At 51.6% G+C, this 15539-nt stretch overlaps 1 protein-coding gene across 1 annotated transcript in view; it reads left to right on the forward strand.

Moving 5' to 3' along the window:
- Positions 1–13252, forward strand: part of RANBP10 (RAN binding protein 10) — an 82794-nt gene extending 69542 nt beyond the window's left edge. The window contains 5 exon segments of the mRNA XM_055726465.1: positions 182–377; positions 1740–1864; positions 2623–2768; positions 3252–3363; positions 5517–13252. Of these exon segments, the coding sequence (XP_055582440.1) occupies positions 182–377; positions 1740–1864; positions 2623–2768; positions 3252–3363; positions 5517–5647 (710 nt within the window). The 3' untranslated portion in view covers positions 5648–13252.
- The last annotated feature ends 2287 nt before the right edge of the window (positions 13253–15539 follow it).

The raw sequence follows: 15539 nt of genomic DNA on the forward strand, positions 1-15539 counted from the left end.
TTTCAACCAGATGTCTACAGCTGCAACCTGCAACACAGGGCAGCATTCATAGGTCTACATTTGTCTCCATACAAATTTTGCTTTCTTCCTTTGGGGCTTGCTCTCTCGCTAAATTGTTGACTTCACAATAAAGTGATATTGTCAGTCTGGTCTCATTTTTCCTTTTCTTCTTGACTTTCAGGAGCAGATAGTCCAACCTGTAGCAACGGAGTCATGTCCACAAAAAGCAAACAGAGTCACAGTAAATACCCAACACTGAGTTCATCATCTTCCTCTTCCTCCTCCTCCTCCCCCTCATCTGTGAACTACTCTGAGTCCAATTCTACAGATTCTACCAAATCTCAGCAGCACAGTAGTACGAGTAACCAAGAAACCAGGTATTTTTTTTACGTTGTAGATGCCTGAGGAGGGAGAGATGAGGAGAGAGGGTTCAGTTTGCTTTCTGAGAAGCCAGAAGGGCTTCTGTCCTGCCCTTTTGAACAACAGAGTAACTGCATTATCTACAAGGTCACTACTAGTCCCAGCAGGCGCAAGCCTGTTCCAGTTCCCCTGCTTGCTCAGGCTTGGAGGCTTATCTCATAAGGAATATTGTGATGCTCTCGTTTCAAACACCAAGCTGAGCCCAGCATGGCTTGGTTTGCATAGAAGCTCTCCCATTGAGCCTGGTTTTGTTACTTCTGCCTCGGCCCGTCGATTCCTGCTGCTAAGCAGCTTGCCTGCACTTCAGCGGGTAGGCAGCAGCCTAAGTCGCCACTGGGTTGCTGCATTGCCCTCGTGAGTAATTTTCTTGGGCTACCTCTACCTGGTGCCCAGTTCCTTCCAGATGAGCCTCTGAATCAGCAGTAATTTTTTTCATGCTTGTGACAGCAGGTCAGACTTTTAGAAAGCCTCCCTTCTCCAAGAATCCATAGGAGGTCCAGGAGAGTGGTATAGTTACTGCTGCATTTACGGGAGTGTGGAGCAAATGGGGCCGTGGTAAGAACTGAGCTTCCTTCGGGCTCACTTTCCAGGTTGGTGTTGCAGGGCTGTCTGAGGCCCTGCTGGAACAGAGGATGTCCTGGTGATTAGTAGAATCTCTTGCTAATTGCAGCTGGCACTCATCCTCTGAGTACTGTGCTGAGCACAGTTTGCAGGACAGTTTGTAATCTCTGTCATGACCTCTTGAAAGCTGTACAGCGTGTAACGGAGTGAGAAACACTTGTTCAGACTCAATTTACCAGAATCATTTGGTAATGCCAGATTTATGATGCTTTTTGTAAATGTAGAGCCCAAGTCCCAGCAAGATTTTGTCATCGTTTCAGGTAATTGGCAGTCTCATTCAGACTGCTGTCTTAAACATCTAAGTCTAACGCCCTTGTGTTCTGTATTGCACTTTTTGCAAGGGTTGATGGCTTGTCATAGCCAAGGTTTCCCTCCTGTGTAGTGTGTTAGTATGTTATCTGTTGTCTGGCTGCTGTTTGCTGTCCCAGAAGTGACTGCTTCCTGAAGGGAAAATGATAAGCACGCTGCACCTGTAATTCTGACAGGCGCCTTTGGAACAGAAATCTATTTCATAAATTGACTTCAGAAACCTGCAACAATTTTTACTGCACTGAATTAGACCATCTGACTCCCTGTAGTCCAACTGGCACCTTTCCTGGTCTGCTGGCCATTGCTGGGCCCCATGTGGTATCTGAGCTCTTAATTTCTTCCCTTGCTAATTTAGACATCTGACTATTCCTTCCTCCTTTTTACCTCAGTGACAGCGAGATGGAAATGGAGGCTGAGCATTACCCCAATGGAGTCCTGGAAAATTCATCCACCAGGATAATGAATGGCACCTACAAACATGAAGAGATCTTGCAGACGGATGAATCCAGCATGGGTAGGGCCTCAGAGGCAGGAGGGGTAAAGGGAAATAGAACGAGCTGGTACCGAGATTTAGAAATGTGATTGGATTTTGGGGAAAAAACTTGTACTTCGGGTTTATTTCGCCACCCCAGTGAATGAAGTTCTCAAGATGCCTGTTTCACGGGGAAATTTAATCTGTCCTGGAACTAAAACTAGATTTTGCTTTTCATAGTCTTGCAGCAATGCTGGTGATGTTGTGGGACAGGGAAAGCAGTAGGACTCAAAAGGTTTGTTCAGTGTTGGTCATGAAATCCAACTCTGAGCAGTCCTGGCACTTCTGCCAGCTGAGGAACTGAACGGAGCTGGGAAGGGCTGGATGATGCCCAGCTGCACGGTGTCCTCAGCACAGTGTGGTCAGCCACAACTGTCTTGTTTGTGGGTGCTTTAGGCTGGAGAGGGAAGATGAATCAGCTCTACACTGCCTCTGATACTGAAAGGGTACTACAGCTGGAGTTGCAGGCCCCCATGATTTTATCAGAAGATTTGATTTGTAGGTATTTCAGGCATTAAACAAACTGAGCTCAAGTTTTCCCTGTACCTGACAGGTGCTATGAAGAAACCACTCCTGGCTGTTGTAGTGGCAGGGATCACAAAAAGCTTCCACTGGGATAAACTTAGAGTAGGGAGCAGCTACCTGCCCCAGCAGGGGAAGGAGGTTATGGGTAGCATGACAGAGCGGGCAGTGGTGGGGAACGAAAGACGATTGTTACTTTTCCGTTGCCTTTCCTCTAGAAGACAGCTGCCCCCAGAGGCAGCTCTGTGGAGGGAACCATGCTGCCACGGAGCGAATGATCCAGTTTGGACGGGAGCTGCAGATGCTGAGCGAGCAGCTTTGCAGAGAATATGGGAAGAACACAATGCACAAAAAGATGCTTCAGGTAAGCCTGGGCCTTGTGCGGCATTGCAGCAGTTCTCTGGGCCAAGACTGGGGTTGTGGGTTCCTTTGCAGAGCTCTGGGTAGCCCCCGCTTCTGCACCTGGTGAGGAAGAGGGGGCCAGCAGAGGTCAAAGCTCAGTGAACATAGAACGTCTCTAGACCCAATTCTCAGCACAGGAGAGAAATACAGCTCCCACCTGCCTTCCTGGAGCAACTGCATGCGCTTCTTCTCTCCAGGTGACACTCTACCTGCCTTCCCGTGCTGGCTCCCCTGCCAGTTGGAGGGGGCACCCTCTTTAATCCACTATCTTGATGGCCCAGTGTGGTCCCTTGCTGCCAAGAAGAAAAGGGCCATTTCTTTTCAGGAGGTAGGCACCTGTCACCTTGGCGATGGCAGGAGGTGCCCCAGCTGATGGACTAGGTGGTGTTCCTGTGTGTTTGCAGCTGTGCGTCACCTTACTGTGCCTTTCTGTTCTCTCACACAGGATGCATTTAGCTTGTTAGCTTACTCAGACCCTTGGAACTGCCCTGTTGGTCAACAGCTGGACCCGATCCAGAGGGAACCTGTGTGTGCTGCTCTTAACAGTGCTATATTGGGTAAGGCCTGGTTCCTGTTGAGCGCTACCCACCGGGCATACCTGCTCTCAAGGGCTGTCCTGTGGCGGGCAAGCCTGCAGGTGTTAGGAAACATTCAGAAACACTTGCATTTAGCTTTTACCTCTCTCTCTCTGTTGGTGGGGATTGACAGGGCAGTGATGCAGGAAGGGAGGCAGGAGGGAAGCCTGCAGAGAATGGATCCTCCTGATCTAATCTTCTTTTGGCTCCCTTCCTTGGGTCTTCCTCAATGCTCCTTCCAAGGATGCTCCTTAGGATTTTCCTCCCCTACTTACTGAAGAAGCCACCATCTCTTTGACGCATTTCCTGCCCATCTTCCTTCTTGCTCTGAACCCACCTGAATCACTTTGCTGGCATTACCAGGGCTATTTTCCATGCTGTTTGGGTTGGCAGAGTTTTGTGCTGGCATCATCCATCTTTCTGGTAGGGAGTACAGTTGCTGTGTTGGCAGCATCTCGTAAGTGAAGCAGGTTTCCTTAGTGTTGGCTCTAAAGCAGAGGGGAGCCATAATTCCAGTTGCGTTTGAGCTCAAGCTGAACGTGCAGAGTTAAACACAGGCAGGGTTTGTCTTCCCTTCAAACACTGCCCAGAGAGCCTGCAGTCCAGTGTTGGATTTGGGGCTGTGGTAATGGTCCAGCCTTGTTGCTCTTTTGCTTCTGGTCTTAACTGTGCTGAGAGGACACTCGGAGATCCGGTTATGGGTTGGTTTTCTTCAGCTAGCAGGACAGCTTCCTCTTTCTGATGAGCTTCGCTCTTTGTGTTGGCAGGTCATACCTGGATCATGGTTGGATCCAGGTATGAGCAGTCTCTTGCCCTCCTCTGTGTCCTCAGAGCTGAATGTTTATGCCTGCTCTTCCATTTTCCTTAGGAATGTTCCTTGGCCCAAGAGCTTGTTGTCGTTTACTCTCTTGTCTTGAACCTGGCGTAGTACATGCAGTAGTTTTGCCCGATACAAGTCTTGTGCTTGCAGTCAGTGAGTTGCCATGTTGCTGACCCTCCTGGTATCTTCAGCTACAGAAAATCCCGTGGTGGAGAAATGGGTGATAATGAGGTTGTGGCCTGTCACTAGTCTGCTAGAAAGGGATTGATTCATTCTAGGCAGCAGCCTTGATCCTGTCACCAGACCACGATCAGACATGCAGTGTCATTGCTCAGGTAATTTCACAGGACACTTCCCAGTCTGGGTTAGCTCAGCCCGTCCACAGCCGGCCAAACACTGTCTGCTGGGGAGCTTCTCTGTCTCGGAAACCCATGCTTGACTCCTGTGCACAGTCTAGCTCACTGTGCTCAGACGTACTTCCTGGTGGGACCGTGCACTTCACGTTAAGTGTGCCAAAAGGAGATTTAGAGGTTATCTAAATAAGAAATAAATAAGGGGAAAGGAACGGCTTGATGGACAAACCTGTGAGGGCTCCAGTTCTGTCTGAGTAAAGGAACAGAAATTAGGTGGCTTGGGAAGGGGCGTCCCCTCCCCTGACAGTCAGCACAGGCAGGTGTCCAGCAGGGTGACTCAGTTCTGGCCATTGTGTGTCCAGTGCTTGAGGAGCGTGGATGGGTTGCTGAGGGGTGTCACCAGGGAGATGTGAAAGATGATGTCTGGACATGCTTTGTCACACAAGTCGCAAGACACCTTAGCTAGCCCAGCTGCGGATTCCCTCTTGCATACGTAGCAAATGTGAAACAGAAGAAGCACTGACCAGTGAGTGAGTTTGTCTGGGGCTTGGACTACTGTGTCGACTTGCACAAGGAGGAGAGGTGGAGAGGCTGCCTCTCACTTGGTGCCGGTTTCACCTGCCTTTCCGTATTCTTCCACGCTTTGATCTCTCACGTTTTGAGGGTTTTCTGGCAGACACCAAGGCAGCAGGAGATCCGCTTCCTTTTTCTTGCTGTGGCCACCACAGCAGCACTTTCTCAGACACCCTGTTGCGCTGTGGCCCCACGTGGGGCATGTCGTGGGTGGTGGGGTGTGCGGAGGAGCAGCGGTGCGGAGCCAGCGCTACTTAGGAGCAGCTTCCTTCCAGAGCCAGCGCCTTCTGCCAGGGATGCTGGGCTTGGTGAGAGGGACCCGAGTGCAGGTGAGCTGGCATGCAGCCAGGTCACCTCTTCTAAACAGATTTCTTTTTTTGCCCCCACAGAATCTCAGAACCTGCCAAAGCAGCCCCCGCTGATGCTTGCCTTGGGCCAGGCCTCGGAGTGTTTGCGGCTCATGGCTCGCGTGGGCTTGGGCTCCTGCTCCTTTGCCAGAGTAGACGACTATTTGCACTAGCCACCAGAGCAAGACGGAGTTGACATCGTTGAGTGCTGCCCTTCACCCTCCGTTGCTGCCACTCTACACCACCACCTCGTTCAATAGCCTGACCTCCCTGGCACCAACACCCCCTCTAGCACACACACACGCACGCACACCAACACAAACACTGCCTGTGAAAGGATTGAGTGAGTCCCTCACTGTGTGGCTATTCCAGACCCCAGGAAAGACTGGCAGATCTTACCTGTCTCCCTGCCATTGCTGCGGCTCCAGCGGCACTCAGTATTTCGCTGGTTTTTCTCATGTAGCGCCTTCCAATGTAGGGATTTCTCTTTATTTTGATTTGAGTTGTTTCTCATGGATCCACCAATATTTTATCTGGAGAGTTTTGCTGAGCTGGTTTCTGCTGATTTACTGAGGAAGCTCATCAAGTTGGTGACAGTTTGTTCTTTTCTTCCTTTCTCCCTCCATCGTGCACATACGGCATCATCTGCTGTGCTAGTTATCTGAACTCTTCTCGCTGTGGCAGTTCAGAGGGATTTTTTTTTTTTTATTTTATTTGAATCCTGTTTATTAAAAAGGTCTCTTCCACCTCCACAAAGTCATTGATGTATTTATTGCCCACAGACTCGGTCCCAACCATACATATCATACAGCCCTACAGGAGACCTGGTGAGGTAGGTCATGTCACGCACAAATGATGGGAATTGGAGGAGCATGGTCCTTCATGGTTCATGCCTCTTTTAAGAGCACAAGGCTCTCAAACGCTTGTCTTTGTGAGTGGGGAGAGTAAAAGACCTGACAGTGCCTGTGTTAGTGGCCACACTGTAAAAGTATCTCACAGCCCTGAGAAATGGGTACATCCAGCTCCCGCAGCAGCTAGAAGGACAGGACTGATGAATATGAAGCCACCTACCCGCTGTGCTGGTAGGGGCAGCTCATGTTGGCCTGCAAGAAAGTTCGCAGGTGCTGCCTGGTTGTGCTGTCAGTTTTTGTGTTAAATCACAAATCCCCCTTTTTCTCCACATAGGAGGGCACTGTCACTAAGACTAAGTAATAATAGTATGTACTGACCTCCCCACATAACGCTGATCTAAATGAGCACTTTTGAATTTTGGAAGCGTCTTGAGAGCACGAGGCTGAACTGTGCTCGCCCTGCAGGTGACACGTGCAAGGTCAGGTAGGGGGTTAGGGTCAGTATTGGCTTTGCAAGGCCTGAGCTGTTCAGAAGGGAGCAGCAATATTTCTTTAAGGTTTAACTAAGAAAATTATTTTAGTTTTCAGGCCCAAAAGCAACCAGCAAGGATCTGTGGGCGAATAACCTTCAAGAAAGATGGACAAATGTGTCTGTGCTGGAGCATGTGTCAGGCCCAGGGACTTCAGTGCTACTAAGTTTTTGGCATTCGGACCTCTAAGTGTTGCTGAGTGTGTACTTTTAACCGGCGAGGCTGTGTGGCAGGAGCGTACACTTTGCATCTGCTGGGGCACCGTTAGGAGACTCCAGGTTGGGGCTGGCTGCATGGGAGGAACTGTAACTGCACCAAATGAATTTTAGGTCAGTAGCTCTGAGGAGGGAGGGCTCAGGGGAGCTCAGACCCAGCATGTATTTTACTGCTGTTCATGAGGTTTTTTTGGAAGAGTCAACGAAAGATTAATAGATTGTGTTTAAGTTTGTCCTTAAAATGGATGTTAGCCTGTGCCAGGGCTTTGGGCAGCAAGAGTGCTTGTGTGCCCCTGAGGAAAGGAAGGTGGTGTGTGACTTCTGTGCAGTAGCCCAGAACTTTAAGAATTTTCTGTATTTGCAGGCTTGACTTGCGCCTGGAGCATGATGTCTGAAATCAAGGCAGAGCAAGGGGGTAGGTGTCCCCTGCACTGCAGAAGACTGTGGCAGTGAACGTGCAGATGGTGTTGAAGGTGGTTGGGAATGCCTGTGACTACCTTTTGGTGAACGTATACAATGTATAGGGGCAGTGCTAGAGCCATGGTGGCCTAAGAAAGCAGGCAAGGTGAGATTTAGAGATGGAGGAGGCATTTTTATTAGCATCAGGTCTGAAAAAAGCAGAGAGGGAGCTCTGTGTGTCGAAGCCGTTCTTCTAGGCAGACAGCAGCAGAGGACCGCAGTAAGCAGGTGAATTCAACTTGCAAATCTGAGGCTTCTGTTTCAGTTCTGGGGAACAGCTCACGTGCCTGAAAGCTCATCTGCTGATTTCCAACTCTGCTCGTTTTCCTGGTGGTGGATGTTACCCCAGCCTGCAGTCCTTACCTTGCTGCAGTTGCAGAGACCTTTACCCCGGCAGGCAGAAGTCCTTTCTGAAGCCTCTGGTGTGGGACCCGCCGGGCTGCCCAGCCTAAGCTGTCGTGCCCTGGTGCCATTGCTGACCCTGAGGCAGCACGTGAACTTGGCCTCCTGAGTGTCTTCTGCAGGCTTTCCAGTTTGTAGACCCAGGCTTGCAGCACACTGATGGGCTGATTGTGGGTACTTAGGCTGGAAATTTTACTCTGGTACCTGGCTTTGCCTTTCACATTTGGCGACTTCTGCTCTGTTGGTCACCATTTAGCTTGCTGCTGTCTGTCTGCAGTCAGTCCACTTGCTCATCTCCGTGCCAACACCATCTTTGTCTCTTTCTGAGTTGTGGGTTTTTTTTGTTCCTTCTCTTTGTGGTTCCTTTAAGCCAAGACTCTTCGCAATGTGTGATGTTAATGCCCCACTTGGTCTCTCAGCAAAGCGGTGCTGACTATCCTAGAGCATGTTTCTTGTTTTGGTTTCCCTTTCACTACAAAAAAACCAAAGATGCTCCTAGATACCTGGTTATTCAGGAAATGCGTGATGGGGTGGTCTCTCTGGCTTGTCGTGGAGACCCTCCCTGCGGTAGAAACCATCTTGCTGCTGTGCCATGGTTAGTGCTGAGAGGCCGCACTCTTAATGGTGATGGTGAGCCACTCTGCCACTGACGATGTGTGTCACGTAGCGGCGGCAGATCCCTGTGGACTGGACAAGCAGCGGTGCTTTCCACTTCTTGCACTCAAAGCAATAGTGCTAGCTTGAGTTGTTTTTCCCTTTCCACTTGACCCAGTTCCTAACTGGCTCACAGCTGTAACCCACACCCATCACTGCTGCCAGCTTTTGTACCTGGTGTCTTGATGCTGTTCTTTGAGGAGTGCAAAGGCTTTTCGGCTGTGACATACCTGTCCTATGCTTGTTACTTGAGGGGTTTTTTTTATTTCAAATGTGAAACCGCAAGAACTAGTGGTTTCTGCTTGTTTTGTTCAGAATCTGGCTAATATGGCCATGACTCAGTGTGGGGAAGTGTGTTTGCAGTGTGTGGTGGGGTGCAGCTGTAGCCTCCACCTACCACTGATTCCTAGATGAGATTTCTGACTTGGTTTTCCCAGGTTATTTTTCAAAGCCTCTTGGTCTCTGAGTGTCCCTGGCAGCTCCTTGGTGGTTCATGTCAGCTGAAACTTGGTTTGGATTGTTGTGGTCATTTAAAAAAGCAAACATCACTAAGCTGAAATGGGGTTTTTAATTCTGAATGTGTTTGTGCACCTAACCTGCGGCTAGTGCAGTTTAAAAATTACTTTTCTAACAGCGATTTGGGATTTATTATTCCAACTGCCTCGTGCTTTGCTCAGAAACAAGTGAACTATGAACACCCCAGCTGAGACTCTGCTTCATCTAGGCACTCCCTTCTCCCAAGAGTCCTTCAGTAGCGCCACGTAAATGATTGTGTAGCCCGTAGTAGAAACTTTTGGCTTCCTACTCCTTGGTGAGGGTGGCGAGGTCTCAGCTATGGCCCTGTGTTATAATGCTGAGGGCGCTGGACATCACACGAGGCTGACACGCAGGTTGCTCTCTGCTGGGCTGACTTCAGATCCTAGAAGTAGATTTTCCCAACCACAGCCAGACAGTGCTCACAGGTGACATTTCTCAGTGAGCAGCCCCAAGAGAGGCTTTCTAGCCGTGGCATCCTTCGCAGGACATGCGAAATGCTGCAGCTGCAACATCTAAAGCTCTTCCAGCTGTTCCATGTCTGCACACTTGGAGCATCTCGGCTCTCCACTGATCAGTCCAGAGTCACCACCAAAGAGCTGGTCTGCAGAGTGGCAGGCACACTCCAGCGACATGCTCTGGACACCAGCCACTCTGCCTGCCTTCCTCAAGCTCCACATCGCAGCAAGGACCGTTCAGAAGGATAACATTTCACAGGGACTTGGTGAAAGCCTGTTTTCAGGGGTGGGGAACTGCAGCCCTGCCCATCATGAGCTTTGGTTTTGAGCCTAATGCTCTGCCTGTTAAATGACCCTTTGAGAACAACATTTTGGGAACTACAGACCTGAAGCCTTGGTTAAAGCATCCTTCAAGGGTTCTGTGGAGAGAGCTTCGTGGAACTGAATTACATCAGCAGGCGCTTCTCCCCGCAGACAAGGGTTCCTGCTGTCCCCACAAGCAGTGAGTGAGAGCAGTCACATCAGCAGTAACATGGGAGAACTTCAGAGTGAGATGAAGGATCAGCTCAGGAGATGGAGATGTTGAAGTATGTGAGATAAGCGGAGGTGTATCTACCTCATACACCTTGTACTCCAGCCTCTGACCATCTTTGTGGCCTCTGCTGGATGTGTTCCAGTTTGTGGGCATCTCCCCTGTACCAGGGGAGCCAAACTTTGTTCCTCTTGGTTCCTTTTGTTCCTCTTGGAAGCATCTTGTTCCAGATGATTCCTTTTGCTGCTCTGTGTTTCTGTCCTGGCTGGTATTTAACAAAAGCTGATTCGAGCAGGGAGGGCAGCAATCTGTCACCCATTCACCCTTAGATGTGTTCTCAGAACCAGTTTGTTTTGGGAAAACTTACTGCTATTAGGTCTCTGTTCTTGCTCCTTTACCTCCCACAATCCCAGCATTCTCCCACCTGTGTGCCCACCAGAAGTGGTATCTGCAGCGTTCGGTGCTATGGAGCTGCTTTGAGACCAGGGTCAGCTCTGCGGCTTGTGCCAACAATATGTTTGTTGAGCAGAGATGTGGCAGCTCCAGCTGCTTTTCCTGACTTGGCTTCTGCTGCGCTGGCCCAGAGGGGCAGATCTGCGTGCAGTGATCCCTTTTTGTCACCATGCAGGATCCTGTCAGCCTGCAGCTGGGCTGGCTGCAGCACTTCTGCCCTTCTTTTGGAGTCTGGTTAGAAACTGAGCCTTTGCATGTGGCCAGCAGAATGGAGAGGGACTGCCAAAGCAAAGCACCAGGTACATGGCATCCAGCTCTTGGGGAGAGGTGGTCCAGTGGCTGCTCTCCATCGCCTCCAGCCCCCTGTGCATACCAGAATGTATATCATTGCTTTGGGACACGTGGAAGATAGGTGGTTATCGGTGCTATAGCCTGTTCCTGTTTCTGACGTGCTGGTGGTGCTTGCTGTGCTGCCGCCAACCTGATTTGGACACCGGGAGATGCAGTTGTGACTGGTGTGGAGAACAAGTCCCCTCAGGAGTCTTGTTTCTCGTGATTGCTTACACCCAGAATTTTCCCATCTGCTTCTTACACAGTGACATCTCAACCTGTTTCGAGCTGTGCCCTTATTTTTCACATAGTCTTATTAAGGCATCTTTACCATTCTTTAAATAGCTTTGTTCTTGAGGCTCCCTTGAACAACTGGAACAACCAGAGCTGGTGTAACTAGCTCTGGGGATTGAATTCTTCATTTTCCTCCTTAGGCCTTGGGGATGATGAACCATCTCCTTCTCCAGCAAGGCATACCTTGTTGGATTGCTGTGATGCTGCTGGGCTTCGGTACCTGTCTGTCTTAATGCTCACGTAGCACGTGTCGCTCAGATGCAGGTTTCGGAGTTCCTTCTGCTATCATGGGGTTGACCGAGGAGGTGAACCATGGTAGCCAGGCTGTACGGCAGCGTGTAAATGCCACGAAGCTGCGCGGTGCACAACGTGGTGTTGGGAGGTTCTTTCCATGAAGAAGCGCTGTGCAGGCTCCGGCAGCCGCACAGGGTAGCGGGCAGAGAGGTCCATCACGCTGCGGTGCTGAGCGCAGCGAGGCCCTGTGGGGCTGCTCGCAGCAGAAAGGAAGGAACATGTTCCTTGGAAACGTGGTCCTGGTCACCCGGGCGTCCCCTTTGCAGAAGGAGCAACTTCCTTCGAACCCTGCCTGTGTTAGAACAGCTCGAGCGGTGGATCCGGAGGGGAGCAGGTCTCTTGTAGAGAGCTGGTGTTGGGACTCCATGTACGGGTCTGTCCCTAGGTGTTTCTGCAAGAGGGCTGGCGGGGACAGGACAGGGGATGTGTGCTGTGTGCTGCTGGGACCCTTCTGCCCCAGCAGAGTGATGGACAGAGCTGCGATCCAGCAGCTCTTGCTCGGAGCCAAAAGCTGGCTGTGAGCCATGTCCCACCTGCTGCGTAGGTCGCAGAGCCAGGGGAAGCTTTGGCAGCGGGGTGTGGGGAGCTACAGCTGATGCAGGGAGGAAAGGGGAGCAGCCGAGAGCCTGGAGACCTCTTCCAGAGGGAGCACTAGCTGCTCCCCACCATCCTTCCCTGCAGCAGGAGGTGGCAGGTGATGGATGAGTGAATGTGGCATGTCTGTCCCCCTCCTCACATCTCACACCAGCACTCAGAGCCTGCAGCCTTGAGCTGTAGCAGTGCCCCAAGCCCAGGGCTCACCCGTTGAGGAGCACACCTCCTGCCAGCTCTTTTATTTCCAAGAGGAAGGTGTAACTCTTTTCTGCTCACAGGAAGCTGAGCCCCGTGCGGGATTTGCACTCACATTGCCGCAGAAACGTTGGTGGAGGCCATGCAAACCTCTGCTCCTTGTCCAAGTTCCTCTGGCCAAGTGGACCCCTTTTCTCTGGGCACTCTGCCTGGGTCCGGGCGTGTGCTCTGACCCCTGTGCTTGGGGGATCTTCACCGCATCCTTCCTCCGGGAGGGGGCACAGCGTGTTTTTGCAGTCTGGGCTTCTCACGGGCTCAAACTTAGAGAAAGGAGAAGCAGCAGCAGCAGCTCTGGGGATAATCAGGATTTTAAAGGAAATCTTAAAAATACAAGTATGGTGACTCTTCCAGACCAAGGACTCTGCAGAGGTGTTTGGTGGGGCTGGGCTGGGTGCTCCCTGTGCACCCTCTTGCCGGCTCTCCAGCCAGGAGGCAGGAGGTGGCTGCCGGCCCCTGAAGCCCTTGGGTGCAGGCTGGTCAGCGGTGCGAGCCCCCAGGGACCTGCTCACCACGCAGCAAACTCTTCTGCTGGTTGCTCACAACTCAGGTATGACACGCGTGGCGGGGGCGCGGGCTGCCAGGTCATCGCAGGTCCCCAGCCAGCCCGGAGGAGCGGCTGCCACCACGCCGATCGCCCGCTGTCGCTCTGGACTGGTTGTCATTGCCTTGGGAGGGGGGTCTCCCTCTGCGGTACAGCATGGGCTAAACGGACATAACACAGAGTGTGCACATTGGTTCAGTCTAAGCTTAGTATTTGTGAATTAAGTTATCTGACGCTTCGCATGAAAACTTTAAAAAGGGGAGGGGGGGATTTTAACTGAGAAAAAGCCTATGAAAATATACTAGAAATATGGTAAAGAAATCGACGTTCTGCTGTATATTGACAGAATTATTTTTATTAAAATACACATCCATGTGCAAGAGCTAGCGTGGAGCAGTGTGCTTTGTCAGGCTCTGCCGGCCGGGGAAGGCGAGCGGCGGAGCTGGCGCAGGCAGCAGCCTGTGTCCCCCCAGGGGACGGGGTCCCAGAGTGGGGCTGCCTGCCCGCGGGCTGCCAGGCTGCTCGGGACCCCATCGCCCGGGGACCCCCAGCTCAGCGGGGATGAGCTGGTTACAGGGTGTGTTGCCGGTCCGGGGGCGAGCTGATGCCGGCAGCGGTGGCTCCCTGTGCGGACGTGGGTCCCTCGGTGGTCAAGGCGGTGGGCGCTGGGCACGGGCGTTGCTCCCTCACATACAGCTGTCAGGGGGAAGCCAGCGGTTATTGCCCAGATGTTCAGGTGTGTCCCACCCAGCTTGGCTAGCAGGGTGTTTGAGGGGCAGGCTGTGATGCAGCAGCTGCCGACACCTATATATATGTCTGCTGACTCCTCTATATATCTCCACTCTGCTCTTGTCTCAGCATAGCAGAAAGCACGTGATGTCTGTGCTACAAAACTTCTTTCGGAACAGCTTCTCCCAGCGGTGCTGAGCCCGGCCGGCAGCGGCGCAGGGCGAGCACCTGCGCTGGAGCCCCTGGGGCAGACCCGGTGCCCTTTTCCCATGGCCCACCTCCTGCATCTCGGGCCCTGGTGCCTTGAGTCCAGTGACGTTCCCACCTGGCAGCACCTCACGTGAGCGGTCCCTGGGGTCTGGACCAGTCCAGACCAGTCCAGAACATCAGTACAGCTCCATTCCCCATGAGCCAAAACAGGCCACCGGCGTGGTGAAACCCTCAGGGATAACGTTGACATGCCCAGTGGAGTGTCATTTTATGTTGTTGATGAAGAGATAGTGACTAGTAAAACAATATTTTTTTTCCATCAAGGGCTGCTCTGTAACATGGGCAGGTGACATTTGTCCCACATTTTCATCACCACCTTTCTCGCAGAGGGTGTGATGCGTCATCCCCATAATAATACCGACATGATCTGCTGGGCTTCCTCAACGTTTTCACCTCTGGTTGGCAATAGCATCTTGTAACACCTTTCACATCTTGTCGAGACAGCTCTTTCTGCAGGTCAGTAATTTCTGGATTAGCTGTGTGCCATGGCAAGAACTACTTTTTCTCCTCAAGCATCGTGTTGTCTACCTGCAGTGTTCTAGTTGTGGGCCTGCGTGGTTTGATTTTCAGTGGTGGTGGTTTTAAAAAAAAAAAATGGGGGAAATAATCTTTGCAACCCTCAAATTCAAACGATTGGGGAAGGCTGCTTAGTAAGTAAAATACTGAAAGAGTCTCTGAAGTACAGACTGGGATTGTCCATCCACAAACTGGCTACTTTGTGTGGCTACTTGCACATCCCTTTTTTCTTCCAGAAGACAACGTGGCCATCATAGCCCTCGGTGCTACGTGCTGTGAGGGCACAACCTGGAATTTTGTGTCCATAATCAGCCAAGCACAATCCGCATGGTGGTTGTCCCCAGATTCTGATTCTGCCTCAGTTTTCCGCCACTGCTTTGTCCCATGGCACTAACAATTCATGGGCAAAAATGTCACCTGAGATGCTTTTTCCTGTTCTCTGCTTACATTTGATATCCTAGAAAATACAGCCCTGCCCTGTTTTCTGGTCATGAGCACAAAACACTGGTGAAGCTTTAGAAGCTTTAGAAGCAGGTTAAGGCTCAGTCCGCGGCATGCCCGGTGTTCCTTGCCTGCACCTCTCTGAGGTTTTCTCCCATGGGCTTTGTGCCTCTCGCGTGAAACGATGGACCGTCAGCCTGGTGTCACCAGTGGGGTCCTGTGCTGCTCCCCCCTGCCCCAGCCCTGCAGGGGGGTCGGCAGCTGGGACCCCCTTTCTGCTGCCCAGCTGAGGGGGTTGTGTCCTCGCCCTCCTGGCACTGCGGATGTTTTTCATCTCCCTTGCTTACTTCGCGGTGGCCACCAGCATGTTTGGAAGCTGACAAGGTACTAAGGGTTTGGCAGATTGGTAACTTCTCCCCAACCCTCTGCTGCCACCCACTAATTCGGAGTGCCTGCAGAGCCCGAGGGGCTGAGGGCATGCTGCAAGGATGTATAGCCTTACCTATGGGTAAGGACAACCCCGCCTGTGGGTCCCTGACCTATGGGTCAAGACCTGGCCCCACTACCCTGTTCCAAATGAAGCACACCATTACCAGGCGCGGTTTGCTCCTGGAGGAGCATGTGCCCATGGCAAAGGGGGTTTTGGCTGCACCGTGCCCTGGACTTGTAGGATCTGCTCCTTGCACTGAAGAATCAGGAAAAACTCAAAAAAG

The sequence above is a fragment of the Falco cherrug genome, chromosome 14, assembly GCF_023634085.1.
Source record: "Falco cherrug isolate bFalChe1 chromosome 14, bFalChe1.pri, whole genome shotgun sequence".
Lineage (NCBI taxonomy): Eukaryota > Metazoa > Chordata > Aves > Falconiformes > Falconidae > Falco > Falco cherrug.